Here is a 16,543-nt window from a genome sequence, read left to right as displayed (position 1 = left end):
CCCTGGTCTGGGAGGATCCCACATGCCGCGGAGCGGCTGGGCCCGTGAGCCATGGCCGCTGGGCCTGCGCGTCCGGAGCCTGTGCTCTGCAACGGGAGAGGCCGCAACAGTGAGAGGCCCGCGTACCGCAAAAAAAAAAAAAAAAAAAAAAAAAATCTGGTTCTGTGATGGACCGTCTTGGGCTGTTCTCTCTCACCAGATTATTAAACTCCTTGGCGATAGGTATCACATCCTACTCACTGATTCATCCTTCCCTTAGCTCTTGCACCCATTACTAAAGTGGACACTATTCATTATGAACTGCACAGTCAGCCAGCTGACCTGACTTGCCTGGGCTCTTGGCCTACAGCTGGGAGCCGTGGATCCTCTTGCAGAAACTGAGGGGATTGCCATCGTTACAGACAGTGGCTCTCTCCAGAGGCATCCTCCAGCCGCAATCCCCCTGCCAAAATGGCAGGTGAATCCCAGGATTCCCGGAGAGCATTTGCCACCCGACTGGCAGCCCCAGAGGTTCACGGAGCTGCTGCCTTGGCGGAGAAGTCCCTGAACTCTGCTCAGCTGGAAAATGAGAATGTCCTTGGAACTTCTCAATCAAGGCAGCCTGCCCGGGTCTGCTGCCTCTGTGGGTAGCTATATCCAGGAGCCCGCAGCCTCTGCGACCTTGTGGCATGCTTTTTTGGCTCACTACGGGCCCACCAGGCCGCTGTCCAGCCAGCCTATGCCCACGTGCTCGACAGACACACTCCCCGGCCCCTCCGGCCCCAAAGAGGCTCTCTTAATAGACCGTGGCAGCCTCATTTGTAGACTCGATTCATCTGGCAGCCAAGAATGATCTGTCCTGATGCTCCCTCTCTCTCCTCTCACCCGCCCTTCCTCGTTCTCCCCTCCTCACCCCCTTCCTTCGGCCTGGAGAGTGATTTGTCTGTGTTATGGGTAGGCCTGACAAACCATTCCACATTAGCAGCTGAGATGTTGTTTGAAATGGGAAAATTGCTGGCAAACTGCTCCATTAGTGGTTCCAGTAACAAATACTCTCTTTCCCCCAATGAAGATGAGATTGCAGAGGCACAAATTAATACAACTGTCTCCCCTCTTTTGCAGCAGGGATTACTCTTCAAGATGAATGGGTTCATCCCAGCCAAAAGTGTGCATCCTCTAGATGTAGCCTCCAAGGGAGCCAGTTCCTCCCATCTCTTCCTTCTGCTTCCCCCAGCCCTCCTCCCCTTCCACACAAACATACACACCACACACACCACACACCACACACACCACACACACCACACACACCACACACACCACACACACCACACACACCACACCACACACACACACAAACACACACACCACACACCACACACACCACACACACACACACCACACACCACACACACACACACACACACCACACACACCACACACCACACACACCACACACACCACACACACACCACACACCACACACACACACACACCACACACACCACACACACCACACACACCACACCACACACACACAAACACACACACCACACACCACACACACCACACCACACACACACACACACAAACACACACACCACACACACCACACACCACACACACCACACACACACACACACCACACACCACACACACACACACACCACACACACCACACACCACACACACCACACACACACACACACACACCACACACACACACACCCCCCACACACACACACACCACACACACCACACACCACACACACCACACACACCACACACACACACCACACACACCACACACACCACACACACACACACCACACACACACCACACACACCATACACACACACACCACACACATATACACACACCACACACATATACACACACCACACACACACACACACACACCACACACACACTTTTTTGTGTCTTCCCAGCAGAGGGTTTGGGGATCATCCACACCAAATGAGGAGGTGATGAAAAGATCCACACCTCGGAGGGACGGGAGATGTGGACCAGGCCGTCATTCGTCACCTCTAATAGCGGGCCCCGCCTTCCGCTCATGCTTGTTTCCCACCACACGTGTTCTTGGTGACGGGAAGTTATTTGATAGATGAAAGAATGAAGAATGAAAAGGCTTGCTCGCTCCCCATGCGCCTTCTCTTCCAAAGACGCTCTGGGCCCTGGGCCTGCGGCATCTCTTGTTCTTTCCAGAGTAATAGGAGAGGGAGCAATTCAGCAAAGTCCGTAAGGCCATAAAGCTACAGATTGTAGCACCAACCCAGGGGAGTGATCCATTCGGGGCTCCTGGGGCCCTCAGGATATCAGGGAGCCAGTGTGATGAATGTCAGCCTGGGAGCCTAAAGACTTGAAGGCTATTTCTTCATCATATTAGAACAGCCAATTGGAAAAACCCAGAAACAAATACTGAATCATTAGGTTGTACACCTGAAACTGAAGTTATATGTCAATTATACCTCCATTAAAAAAAGAAAAGCCCAGAAATGCAGTCTCTGCCTGTACTGCACCCCAGCAGCAGGATGGTGGAGGTTTTAACTGAATGGTGACGTGCTTCCGGAACAGATAGGCACTGCTATCTGTCCATCTCTCTTTACTCTTCCTTCTCTTTATCCCTCTGACTTTTTCAGCGTTCTGGTTACTTCCTACAACATTTTCTGAAGATGACAACTGCCTCCCAAAGACAACTTATCATAAGCAAGAACCAAATATCCTCAAGGAGAAGTCATCTTTTCTAGCTTTCTCCCAGGGGTATCAGACCCTGAGCTGGCTGCTCCACACACCAGAACACGAGTCTCTGGCTTTTGGACGGTGTTTACCGAGTCTCCCTCATCTAAGAATGTATGCCATGTGATGGAAGAGACCATCCTGTCCTCAAGGCCCCCGACAACCATTTGTTGATGGGTGGATGGTTAATCGACTCTTTTCTGCTCTGTTTCTCAGACGCCTGGAACAGAACTCCATCAAATCCATCCCTGCTGGAGCCTTCACCCAGTACAAGAAACTGAAGCGAATGTGAGTCTCCCCTGGAGAGAAATGGGCCCAGATGTTTTCAGTTTGGGGGGTACTATGCGTAGTGGGCAGCCTGCCCAGATGAGAGGCTGCATCACAATCCTCAGGAGAGTGCAGTGTCAGACCTGGAATGTCTCCCAAGACGGGGAGGTAAGACCAGATGGGGCGGTGTATGGGTTTAGGCACCTCAGATCTAAGGGTGATCCAACTAGGGTGAAGTAAATTATCTGGGTGGGAGGTGGGGCTGTGTCAGCCTAAAACAATCCCATGTCACCATTTGATTGTCCCCTGGTTTGGGGGATGTGGACCTCAAGTAGGAGCTTCAGTAGAGATGTGGCCGTTTCCCTATATCATTCCACAGCACCGTCTCCAACATCCCTACCTACCCATGCACACATGCATCTAACAAATTCTTAGCCGATGTCCACCAGGAACAAAGAACTGTGCTGGGATCTATGGGTAGAGGGTGAACTAAAACGAAGTCTCGTCTGATGGAGCTTGCGTATTCGAGTGGGAGGGCACAGAAATAAAACCAAGTAAATGTCAGAACCTGACCAGTGCTAGAAAGTAAAACAAAAAAAGAAGGGAAGGGGCTAGAGATTGATGGAGGGGTGGTCTCTAGATGGGTTGACCCATGAAGGCCTCCGTGTGCAAGCGACCTGAATGAAGGAATGGAGTGAGTCTAGAGGAGTTCTCAGGAGCATGCATGGATAGTTTGCAGAATAGTGAGGAGGAACGGAGTGAATGAAGAGAAGGTGGTGGGGGTTGTGCTGGAGACGTAGATAAGGGCCAGCTCCCGTGGGCTCTTTAGACCACGGTAAGGACTTTCTAATCTTTCTAAGTGAGATAAGAAGCCTTGGAACCTCCCTTTTGCCCACAATGATCCCCAGCATAGCCATTACCACCATATCCAATACCACGCCATCACTACAGCCTATCAGTACCTGCTGACACCGACACTGCAGTGTACCTTCCCTACTCCACTGACAGCATCTGAGCCTCCTGGCCCCCATCCCTGCCATCGTGGTAACATCATCAGCACCAGCCCTCCCCATCACATGACCACCCTGAGTACTGCTCTGTGCGTCACTCAGAGCGGGGCGCTCTGAAGGGAGGCTAGTAGGATTCAGAAAGAAGCCAGCCATTGCCATCACAGATATTAAGAGCCTAGGAGGGAGGCTCCTGTCCCTTTTCCAGGCTAAGAAATCATTTATTATAGCCCAGTCATCACAGTGATGCTTTCATTGCACTTGCCTACTCTCTCTGGCCCTCCACACAGAGAAGAGAGAGAGGGCAGGTAGAAACTGCATGGACTTGGGCTTGTTGCCTTCCACCGCAGGCTGATTCATCGGTTTCCCTTGAGTAGGAGGGCCTGCATTAAAGAGGTTAAGTGTCTGCTTGCTCCTTTTACGTTAAAAATAAACATCCCCGCGAAACAGTGGCATTGGTACACTTTACCCTCAGATCTTAGGAAGCCAACTTCCCATCTCCCTGGAAATCCAAACCAAACAAGATTTTTCTCCTGGTACAGTTCCAGAAGTAGAAACCAACATAATGCACCAGCTCTAAGCACGTACTCCTTCCCTCCCTTTGGCAGCATTCCTGCTGGAGGAGCTGTATAAATATAGGCCTTAATATTTAAACCTTGGGCCATTAATCTCCTGGTCTCCCTGCTTCTCCAGCTCACTCTCCATATGCCCCCCAATTCATTTTTAAAGCCCAGCTTGATTATGCAGCCAGATAGTAATTTCAGTGAAAAATGACAAGTTCAGTCACTGCCCCAACCTATATCTCTTACATGATTTAAGTGACTGCTCTAATTTTTTGTGAAGTCCAGGTAATTTAGAGTGTGACTATGTTTTACTGTCCTTTCTCCATCCCTTTGGAGTTGCCATGATCTGTGCATTCACAATTCATAAGATCTTCTCCGTCATGACCTGGGAAGTAAATTTCATTTTTGATCGCTTCTGATGCTATTGATATTTACTATGATGCCTTCCCCCCCAGCCCCCGCACAAGGGGATGGCAGGAGGAAAGAGAGACCACTTAAAATTTTTTCTGACTAACAGAACTTCAGAAACCCAGACTGAAGTGCAAGGGCTTTGGAGAAGTAGGATCCCTGGTGAAAATGGAATTTAAAACCCTAAGGGCGAACTCCTCCTAGGTATATGTGACCAGTTTACCTCTTAATATCTCACAGAAAAAAGTTTTCCCTCCGCTGTGAGTGAACTGCATCCTCTTCTTATCTCCAATGACAAAAAGAAAAAAGAATTTCCTTGATAGAATGGCTTGATTGAATGTTGAATGGCTTTGTCCCTGAAGAAGATGAATTTCTAGCGGTCAGCTTAGTGTAAAAAAAGTACTTCCAGGTGAAAGCTAGTACCAAGATAGAGACGCCGTCTGCAGGGAGGGTAGCAGACGTTAGAGAGGATGCCCCAGTCTTACAGGGTTGGTTAACCGAGAGCGCCGACACTTGAAGGCCAAACCTTCAAAGGTGTTGAGCTCTTTCCCTCCCACGTTCTAAGGTAGAGCAATATTCCACAAGTTCCGCCAATTCCTAGTGTCTCACGCTCATAATCCCCGCTTGACCCTCGTTGGCACTGGAATTTACCACCTCTCTTCTGAACTGTCTGCAAAGGCCACTTCTTCTCCCCCATCCAGTTTATCAAGCCCCAGGGGACTGGGGTAGGTTTGAGACTGACCAGATTCTGAAATACTAAAGTATGACTCAGAAACCACCTGCCTGGGAATCATCTGGAGATTTGTTACATAGGCAGATTTTTAACCCCCAGTTCTCCAGAGGGCCAAATCAGACCCTCTGTGAGTGCTTTTTTTTTTTTGTTACACGGGCCTCTCACTGTTGTGGCCTCTCCCGTTGCGGAGCGCAGGCTCTGGACGCGCAGGCTCAGCGGCCATGGCTCACGGGCCCAGCCGCTCCGCGGCATGTGGTATCCTCCCAGACCAGGGCACGAACCCGTGTCCCCTGCCTCGGCAGGCGGACTCTCAACCACTGCGCCACGAGGGAGGCCCTGTGGGTGCATATAAATAAACACCCTAGTGAGGTTTGAGAACCACTGGTCATCGAGGGCGACCCAAACACCAGGAGTCAGCTCTGGGACCACCTGATGTGGACTGGGAGGGGTCAAGCTTGGAGATGGGTGGGCATTGAAGCCTTCCCCAGTCTACCTTCCTGTCCAGGGCCACCACCTTCTGCACCCATCACGGTGAAATGGAAAGGAGACTGGAGATGCCAGCTCTGTACCCACATCACTGTGTCCAGTCACTTGTGGCTACAGGTCCTTTACCTGTGGCTGCCGTTTCCTTCCTGCAGAATGAAGAACTAAGATGAAGTGACCACCAGGGTCAGTTCCCAGCTAAACTATCACTTCTCCAGTTTCCGCTCCCCAGCATCTCCAAATCACAAGACATGTCGCCTTGTCCTTAGAGACGGGTGCATCCAGAAGTCTAGCTCTGAACTAAAAACGCATCTGCCCTGACAAGGCTAAAGCAGAGGGCTTTCCCACTGGTCACAGAACCTCCGCTGACACGGTAGAGGGCCAAGGACCTTGAAGGGACATCCCATTAAAAATGTCAGGAAAAAAAAAAAACCCCCAAAAAAAAACAAGTGAGGCTTTCTCACTAGTCTGATCTGAGCACCGACCCTGCACGCTTGCCTGAAATGCCTTGCTAGGCAGCCAGGCTGAGGGCAAGCGAGATTAGGATAATCCAGAGCATTTGCTTGTTAAGACCCTTATACCAAAACAGAGCTCTGAAGAAAAGGCCAGTGTAAGCTGACTAGTTTGTGAGCACAATCTGTGGATTTGTTAGAGGCGATCTCGCCTGCTAAAGGGATAAGCTCAACAGCTGTGCCTAAGGAACCTTAACCTGTGGAGTATCTTTCAAGTCGCACGCAGGTCTTGGAAACAAGGAGGGAAGGGAGCAGAGGACTAGGCGAAGGTTGTTGGGCAGCCCGTTTGAAGGATAGCAGGAGGAGGAGAGAAACAGACAGAAGGACTGAGCTTAAGAGGCTGTGGGGATGGGGCATCTGGTCTCGCTGGAGGCAATTGCTAAGGAATCTGCTTAGATGTTCTTGCTTCTCAATATTCCCTTCCCTCCTCCTTGTTGACCCTCCAAGACCCCAGCTCTTCCCCTTCTCCACAAAAGCAAAGACCCATTGATTTATTTTGGTAAAGAAAAGGAACCAGAGAGGTTCATTGTAGCTGGAAATTGGAGCATCTCCCCTTCCAGGGACAGGAGCCCCGAGGCTGTCCCTGAGCTAATAACTCCTAAGAGGAGTCTCCCTCCTCAGGAAAGTGTTGTTAGCGAGACAGGCGCTCAGAAGACCGTGGGCTGCTGCGGAGTGAGCAGCCTCCGGGCCAGGGAGATTCCTCTGTGCCAACGAGGCCAGGTGAGCTGCCTTCTAACACACAGCATCCTTCTCGCTCACATTATCCCAAAGCCCTGATCCTCATTGCCCTGGGCTTGCTCCCGTCCGAGGAGGACTGCCAGCGACAGGCCCACATCTCAAAGCCATCCCATGAGAATCTCATGATGTCTTTACATCACCCGGCCTGGAAGATGCACTGAACCAGACAGAGACTTAAGTCACTGCTCAAAACCTCCATTCAGGTCAGGAAGGAAAAGTCACTGGGGAGGTGAAATGACTCAGGACTTCTGGGGAGAAAAGTAAGCATTTGCCAAGGCATGAGGCAAGAAAGGGAGACTTACAGGAACCTTGGGCTGTGTTTGGGCAAGGCGAGCTTCTGCTCTGTTTATGCTATAATTGCTTGGTTATGAGACCTACGGTGAGGCCCTAATCTAACTGTCTTCCATTTCCCACCTGCATAGTGAAGGCTCACGCGTGCATAGCCCCATGTCAAGGTCAAGGTGCCATGAGTGAGCATTCTTTGAAAGCCAAGAAGAGTGGTACTAATATAGTGCATTTTATCCTGCGGCAGTTGAACTGAGTGATCCTTAAGCCCCTGCTCGCACACTATGAATAAATAAATTGATTAAGTGATGAATTCATCCTCACCGTTCTGCATACCTGAAATGCTCGGTCCACACTTTAGGAAATGGCCATGGCACACCTTTGAGCTATGTTCTCAGGGTCTCTGGTTAATTTTTCAGAGACATCAGCAAGAATCAGATCTCGGACATCGCTCCAGATGCCTTCCAGGGTCTGAAATCGCTCACATCGCTGTAAGTGGGGAACAAAGCGCGTAGGGTGTGGGTGGAAGCATGGGTGAGGGGGGGGGCTCCATATTCTTCAGGGGGTGTTTATCAAGGTTTTATGTTCCCTTACACACTTGTGGCAACCTAGTAAAAGAAATAAATATTTCTTCAGGGGAAATTGATCTGGGGGAATATTTCTACAACCCCACATGCATTCTTTTTATTGATTAAGTGCCCCGCAGCCTTCCTGGTTATTGGCTTCCAGTTCAAATGCATCTTCTCCTCTAACCGCACTCCCATCCCACATGCCTAGGCAGTGCTGGCCGGGGAGGTGGAGGGAGAGAGTCGTAATGTATGATTATTACCATGTGCCCGTTTTACCCGTGCATGTGACCTTGTCAAGGAAGGAGCTCATTTTCTTCCTCTGATTTGAAGCCTTTTTCTCCAGACCAACGTCATGGCTATTGTCCTGAGAAAGCATCAACCCCATCCTATAAGCCTTTCTTTTCTTGGATTTTTAAACCCGAAAGCAGCCTAGTGGATGGAAGCAAAGCTCTGCCCACCAGGGGCTCAGAGGCAGCCCTCAGGGGCAGAGGGAAGTACAGAGCTGTTCTGCCAGTGACTCGCCCTGTGGCACAGGGACCGTCACGTGAGTCTTCTGTGCGCGTTCCCTCACAGGCAAAATGGGGACGATGACACCTTTCCTGCCTGACACACATGCATGATTACAGTCACAACCATACTTGGCGGTACTTACTGAGCACCTACTGTGTACCTGGTACTATTCTAGGAGACTGGCAAGTTTCATCCTCACCATGACCTGAAATATAGGATCTATCCTCTTCTGTCTTTAATGGTTGGAGAAATTGGGTGATCTAAGCTCCACACAGACAGAGGTTTTTATTTCTTTTGATCCTGGCTGAATCTCTGGCACCTCAAACAGTACCTGGCATGTAGTTTTCGTGCCAAAAAAAAAAAAAAAATGTGTTGAATAAATAAATGTAACTTATCCAAAGTCCACAGTAACAAGCGAGAGAGTCAGGATTTAGACCCATGTTATGTTGCCCTCCTGAGATAACATAAAAAGTATAAGATACAGCAAAGGTATCATCAGTTTATATTTTTTGTATTATTTGGTGACCTGCCCACCCGGGCAAGAGGCAAGCTGTCCATGCTTTGTCTCTCTGTGCAACCAGTTTGTTTAATGGATGAGTGGGCAGGTAATAAGACACACATTCTTCCCCCAACTGGCCTTATCCCACTGGGAAGGGGCTGAAGACAGGGAAGTCTCTTGATTCAGTTGTTGCCTGCTGCTGGTGGAGTAAAGTAGTTTCATTTACGGGGTAGAACATCTGGCTGGGATATCAAAGACAGGATTGTGTGTGAGATTAGTGTCTGCTTATTGTGCTGAAGATCACAGAGGAGAAGGGAGAGTGGCCATCTGCCACCGCGATCCTATCCCTGTCCCCATCCTCCTGTTCCCCCTTGTCTGCTGTCCCCCTGCTGGGATCTGGGAACAGTCTGAGGACAGTGAGACGCTTCCTGTCTTGCAGGAAAAGAAATTCAAAATCTGGTTGCCAAACAGGAAATTGGCATGCCACTGGCCAATTCTGAAATATATCAGGGCATTGTTTAAGTGAAGTGCCTCTCACCCCCAATGCATGCATTTAGCCATTCAGTAGATGCCTACTGTGTACTGAGTAGCCTTATAGGCACTGAGAATGTGGCAGTGAACTGGACAGACAAGACCCTTGGCCTCATGGAGCTTTGAATACCAACACACCCAATCCAAAGTCAGGAATGGCCAACATAAAGGGCAGGAAAGTCTTTACCCCAGACCTGTTCATTCTTTTCTTTTTTTTTTTTTTTTAAATTTATTTATTTTTAGCTGCGCTGCATCTTCGTTGCTGCACGCGGGCTTTCTCTAGTTGTGGTGCGTGGGCTTCTCATTGCGGTGGCCTCCCTTGTTGTGGAGCACAGGCTCTAGGCGCACGGGCTTCAGTAGTTGTGTCACGTGGGCTCAGTAGTTGTGGCTCGCAGGCTCTAGAGTGCAGGCTCAGTAGTTGTGGTGCACGGGCTTAGTTGCTCCGCGGCATGTGGGATCTTCCCGGACCAGGGCTGGAACCCATGTCCCCTGCATTGGCAGGCGGATACTTAACCATTGTGCCACCAGGAAAGCCCAGAGCTGTTCATTCTTTCAACAGATATTTATTGTGTTAGATCCTATTCAGATTTCTTCAACTCTAGGGACCCAGCCATGAACAAGCCACATGATGTCACCACACACAGAACCTATATTCAAGGGGGCCGGTGCGGGAGGCACAGAAAATGTTTTAAATAAATAAATGTATAAGTAATATAACATGACATAATGAAAAGGGATGAAGAAATAAAAATAGAGTGACAGGTGGTAGAAAATGTTGACTAAGATATTCAAGAGAAGCTTCCCAAGGACGAGGTGTTTGAGCCCAGATCTAAAAGGTGGGAAGGAAAGTCAAGGAAAGATCTGGGCATAAAGCCAGACGGGTCTACACCCAGGTTCCCAGAGGTGGACCCACAGCCCACATCAGCCTGCCTGAGAGTGGTTTTGACCCACTGAGGCTTAGAGACACCCCATACGGACACATGATTTGAGGAACCCTTCCCCCCCACCAGCCCCGTTGTCCCTCCGGCTTCTGCTACGCGGGAGGTTATAACATCCGCGAACAGACAGTGACACGACTGCATTTGGCACAGTGAACAGTGAGACATTAATAATATGAATTACAAATGCAAGCCTGAGCCATCGTGCTGACTTTTATTTAGCCATTAGTGTGTTGAAACATTCATGAAACACCCGCAGGCTGAGCGAGAGCTCACTCTTCACTCCTGGTGGTGTCTGGAAAATGGGGAGTTGGGTTTATCCCTCCCATTGACTGTTTCCTCATCCTAATATTTGGCCTCCTCAATGACACATCACAGCCTGGATTTGCAATCTGAGTGGGTATCGAATCCTGCGTTCATTCCAGGCACTCCAGGGCTCGAGGAATTTTTTTTTTTTTAATTCTTCTTAGCTAAGTTCCCTCCATCTCGGAGGAGGCTGGACCCAAGAGACAGCAAAGTCTGTGCCATGGATGAGAGCAGAGAGAGGCCAGCAGTGTCCTCGGGGGAGGCAGACCCAGTACACTTCTTCCCCAAGCCTCACAGGTCACCAGAGACCAGCCCTTGAATAGGACACCCAGTGTGAGGGACTCTGTAGGCTGGAAGGGAGAAGGGTAAAAGAATTCTGAGTTCCTTGGCTCCTGGAGCTCAGAGGATAGGAAAAAAGGCTGTAATGTAGAAGCTGCTGGTACCACGGTAACAATTCCTTACTCCCTAGTTTTTCCTAAGAGCCAGTTCTTGACTCAGCAGTTCCTGAGCCATCTGGATAGGACCCCAGATACCCAAAGCCCTGTCTAGATGGATGATTAACGGACTCAGCTCAGGAATTCCTAGGATGCAACAGGATATTAAAAGGAAACGTTCTATAGGCTGGGCTCTGCCTGATCGATACCCATTGAAGACAAGAAAACACAGGGCCGGCCAGCTTCCCACACATCTTATTTATTGCTGGGGTGTGAGTCATACTTGCAGCTCTGGGAGACACCACAAAGGGATGCGTCTTCCTATTGTGGATGATTTATTGAGCTGGGCTGCCCAGGAGTAGAACAGGATGGAGCCCATTTCTCCTCGCCTCCCGGACAGCCTGCCCCTCCAGCCCCCAGTGGCACTAGCCCACTGTCTCACTGGTGAGGAGAAGTGAGGCAGGCTGGGGAAGCCAGTGCTCTGAGATGCCCCCCAGAGTGGGCCACGCTGGTGACCTCCTACTTGAAGGAGTTCCAGTGGCCTCTCATCCACAGTGACCACTGTCCTCTCTGCTCTTTTCCAGGGTGCTTTATGGGAACAAGATCACCGAGATTGCCAAGGGATTGTTTGACGGGCTGGTGTCCCTACAGCTGCTGTGAGTAGGAACGTTGTCACTAATCGTGTGTCTCTGGAACTATTTGCAGGCTCTTTCCTGCAAACTTTGAGCCATGCTGTGTAGAGTTCTTCTTTTGACTTTAAGCCCATTAAAAGGAAGAAAAAAATTTTTTTTTTGAGCTGTCCACCCCGTACCTCCATCACCTCTTCTCCGTGGAAGGAGAGCCAGGGAGTTGGCAGAGGAAGGCTAAGGTCAATGTAAACGAGCTAGATGATACAGCTCGGGAGCCTGGCCCACTAACCTCAGGCTTGGGGGGCTAGAAATTAAGCCAGAGGTGAATCCTACAAAGGGAAACATGGGGCAGGGGTGTGCTCAGAACTTAGGGAACTAAAATAGTCATACACCGTATTCCAATACGAAAGCTGAAACAGAGCTGCGGGAGACATGAGACCTTGAAGAAGGGTAGGGGTGGGGCAGTGAAATAATTAGAGAAGAGCATGATCAGTCACCGGTGTGACTCTATCTGGGTAAGATATGGCTGAGATGGGAAGCGTTTATTTAATTTAAAGGAAGATTTGTTGCCTCAAATTTTAGGCTCTGGGATTATTTATTTGCATTTATTTCACTGTGGTCATTTGAGCTTAAATGTTTGAAGAAGATAAATGAACTCTGATGTGGAGAGGCCAGGAAAGGAATTCAGCTCATCCTGTATTTTAAGATTTTATGATTGGGGGAGAATTATCTCTGGTTTGTGATCAGGTAGCCATAGTATCTACACGCATGTACTATGGGTGTGGGGGTTGTGTGTGTGTGTGTGCTTGCGTGTGTGCACATACATGTCCATGTCTGCTCAGGGACCGTCACGATTCCTATTGGTATTAGGAATTGATCTTGAGTATCCTGTGAGCAATGGAAGATACCAAATTTCAGAGAGGTAAATGACTTGCCCTCAGTCACACAGCAAAATAGGTGTGGAAGCCAGAGTAGAGCTTATGTGGTCCTGTGGCTCAGAAGCCTCCCAGACCTCTGAATAGCACAAGATGTATGTTCCCAGAGGCGTGCATCTGAGTACAGATGAATGTGTGTGCATGTGTGTGTGTGTGTGTATGTGTGTGTGCATGCACATTTATATGTGTGCCATTCATTGTAAAATCACCTCCAAGTTACAGGCAGGAAGGAAGGGGCCTGGGGCCTCCCTGCTCCCATGGGCAGTTAAGTGAAGCTCCATTATGAGCTTGCATACAAGGTAGCGAAGTTATGGCTCCGGATGGGTGGGTGGCCAGGAGCAATGGTGAATAGAAGAAGGTTGGCAACTCATCTTACACAGTGACATCCAAAGAAAAAGGAAGTGAGACTTTTCCTTTAGGCTTTTCTTCTCACATCTTTACTCCCTCCTCTTCCCATGTCCTGTAAGACTCAGCCCTGGACAGAGTCTCCTAAGACAATATAAGAATGTGAATCATGTCCGGATGAGAAGCCCAGCTAGCTTCCAGGCAGCACATCCATCACAGCAATAGTCAAGTTTGTTTCAATGAAGCCGAAAGCAAGAGAAAGAAAATTCTGTTCTTTTTCTCTGCATCCCACCCATGCAGCCCTTCACACCTCTGTCTCCGTGTCTATCTCACTCTCCGTGTCTCTGTGTACCTACCTACTAGTGTTCAAAGGTTGCAGCCCTTGGTGGGCCTTTGTGGCTCTTTGTTAGAATGACGTGCCAGGGCTCTGCAGGGAGCTGGGGGGTGGTTCACAGATGGTATTCTTTGCTTGTAGCAAAGAAACTGTAAGTTATAACTGCCACTATAAGGCCAGTTAACTGTAGCTATTAATCCCTTCCAAGAAGAGTAACAATAGCATGGCCTAGAGTTAGATTTGGAGGTGGTGTGTTTCACTGGGCTGGGGTGAATATTCTTTTACAGTCTGCGTTTTGACCACAGAAAGCTCTGTGCCCTTGCATGCATAAAGGAGAAACGTAGCATGCATCAAAGTGCCTAGCACAGTGCAGGGCATGTAGCAGAGATTCCATAAATGCATGTTTTTTAAAAAAGGAAATGTATCCCAACTCCAAGCTGACAGCACTCGTGAGATGACTGGAGCTAACGGGACTTTGCATGGACCAGGAAGGCAGCTCTGGTTGAGTATCACCATTTTGAGCAGAGGAAGTTGAGTAGCTGGGAGTAACGACAGAGCGTCCCCCCACCTTCTCTCGAGACCGAGAGTTGACACAACTCAGGCCACCTCACTTTCCAGAAAGAACCAGCAACTGTAGCCGTCATTGGGCTTTGACCTGCTGTTGAGCAGTTGGAAAGCAGGTCCTGATTAGATCTAATTTAGCGTTCAGCCCGCGGTAGATTGGATTTCTCCTTGTTAGACTGGAGACACTCCGATAAGAAGGCTCTGATTAGAATACCCTGCTAGTCTGGGAAATTTCCTGTCCTTTGACTCGAAGACTTTTTGCAAGAGGTTTGTGTTTTGTTCTCTCTCCGTCTCCCACGTTATGGGTGCATCACAAAGTCAAGCTGTCTCTGCCACCCAAAATGATCTTGGATGTTTCCTTTCTGGCGCTTGTCATGATGCTACCAGGAGTAAAGCAGGTGCATTGTAGTTGGTTGTCCTGCCCGCCCATCTCCCCTTTCCCTGTTTCTCTAAACTTTTCAGCTATTCCGCCACACTTGCCCAGCCTGTCTGTACGCAGCCCTCCTGGGTCATTCTCTTGCCCTCTTTATTCGGGCAGATGGCCAATGCTGATAGGAGAATGTCTCGGTCTTCAGAGTTTCTCAGAGGCTGCTGCAAATGGGTCTCCATGGACAAGCTTCAGCAGTCCTGGGAAGGACCCCCAAACCCCTATCCTCTTGGTGCCAGCCTCACAAGAGTCACCTCCTTTAGTTGGACTTCCAAAATCTTCAGGGCTTCCAGGACAGCCTCTCACCAGCTGGTATGGAAACCTGTCCCACGTACCCCGGGACAAATACTACTGCTCTTTTGCTGATACGTTTCTGTGATAAGTTGTCTCAGTGTAGTTAGAAGGTTAGGAAGCTCTTTCTTATACTAAACCTCAGTAACGGCTTCTGGGAAACTCAGTAAAGGCTATTCTCATATTCTTCAAGTGTTTGAAAATAGCCAGTATGTCTCCCTGTAATTAATCCTAAACAGGTTCAGTTCCTGCAGACTTTCATTGTATAAACACACATTTGTTATTAGTAACAACCCTTATGATCTTTGGGGCATGCAAGGGAGTCTGTCAGTTTCCTTCCTTAAAACGGGCTACTGGGACACAAGTCAGGTGCCCAGTAGGGCAAGAAGTGTGTTTAGAGACTCCCTTCTAAACTGCAGAGAACTGAAATTTCCCACGTAGAGACATCTCAGAATCCGAGGTTAGGACCAGACATGCCACTGGGCATGCGCGCCCAGCTCTGATCACCCGAGAAGTGACCTGTCCTCTTCTCCCGGGCTCCATCCATGCCCTTCCTCACCAGAAACAGGGTGAAAGCTTAGCTATTCGCCGTTCCCCTGCCCACCCTGGCTCCTGGGTTTCTAGGATGTGAGTGGAGATGATGATCCTGAGTGTGCAGCCAGCCAGAGTGCCCCCAGATATGTCACTTTGCAGCTCAGGGGTTAGCCCTCCCCAAGGCAAGGAAAGCAAGCAGTGAGCGTGTCTCCGGAGCCATCACTTTCCCCTCTGACGGGCAGCAGTAAGCGGCGCCGTTACAGCCCCCCCGGGGGGGTCAGCACACGCAGTTAGTGCTCATTGATTGCACGGCATGCACAGAAGAGGGTTCAAGTGGGGCAGGCAGTCATTTGAGGTGGACGCTTTCGTGTAAATGCTGGCTCCGGTCGATGTTAAACCTGCTCCAGGAGGTCTTAACCAAACCAGACTGTCTTAGGGCTGGAATAAGTTAAAGACAGCCCGGCACCTGTTGTTTGATTTTCTTGGAAGGCAGACAAGACCACCGGAGCATCTTGGAGTTTTCCAAGCAACGTGCCAGTTACAGGGCAGTGAGCAAAACTCCACTCCCTATAGCTCACTTTCCCTCACCAGCTGTTTTGCAAGTACAACTACTGCTGCTGATGGTAACAGCTACCATTTATTGAATACTTAATATGTCCCGGAACCTGTGCTAAGCAATTTCATATACATCATCTCATCTAACCTTTACACCCATGCTAAGAGAAAGGTATTGTTCAGAGGCCCATTTTATAGATGTAGAAACTGAGCAACTGACAGGTTAAGTAACTTGGCCATTGTCTCTCAGCATGTAAGTGATGGAGCGTTGGAACCCAAGCAGTCTGAATCTGGAGTCCACACCAGAGATATCTGCTTCTGACCCAGTCATGGGCCAATCTGCAGAGCTAGTTTTGTGATACACGAAACAAGAATTCCTCACTGGCTCAAGCCAAGGAGGGAGGACTATGGA

The 16,543-nt window shown here is 49.4% G+C and overlaps 1 protein-coding gene across 1 annotated transcript in view; it reads left to right on the top strand.

Moving 5' to 3' along the window:
* Positions 1–16,543, top strand: part of SLIT3 (slit guidance ligand 3) — a 631,375-nt gene that overhangs the window by 502,696 nt on the left and 112,136 nt on the right. The window contains exons 10-12 of the mRNA XM_059063071.2: positions 2,951–3,022; positions 8,150–8,221; positions 12,102–12,173. Of these exons, the coding sequence (XP_058919054.1) occupies positions 2,951–3,022; positions 8,150–8,221; positions 12,102–12,173 (216 nt within the window). The remainder of the gene's footprint in view (positions 1–2,950; positions 3,023–8,149; positions 8,222–12,101; positions 12,174–16,543) is intronic.

The sequence above is a fragment of the Kogia breviceps genome, chromosome 4, assembly GCF_026419965.1.
Source record: "Kogia breviceps isolate mKogBre1 chromosome 4, mKogBre1 haplotype 1, whole genome shotgun sequence".
NCBI lineage: Eukaryota > Metazoa > Chordata > Mammalia > Artiodactyla > Physeteridae > Kogia > Kogia breviceps.
The sequence above is the reverse complement of the archived record's forward strand: the minus strand, read 5'-3'. Positions and strand labels throughout refer to the sequence as shown.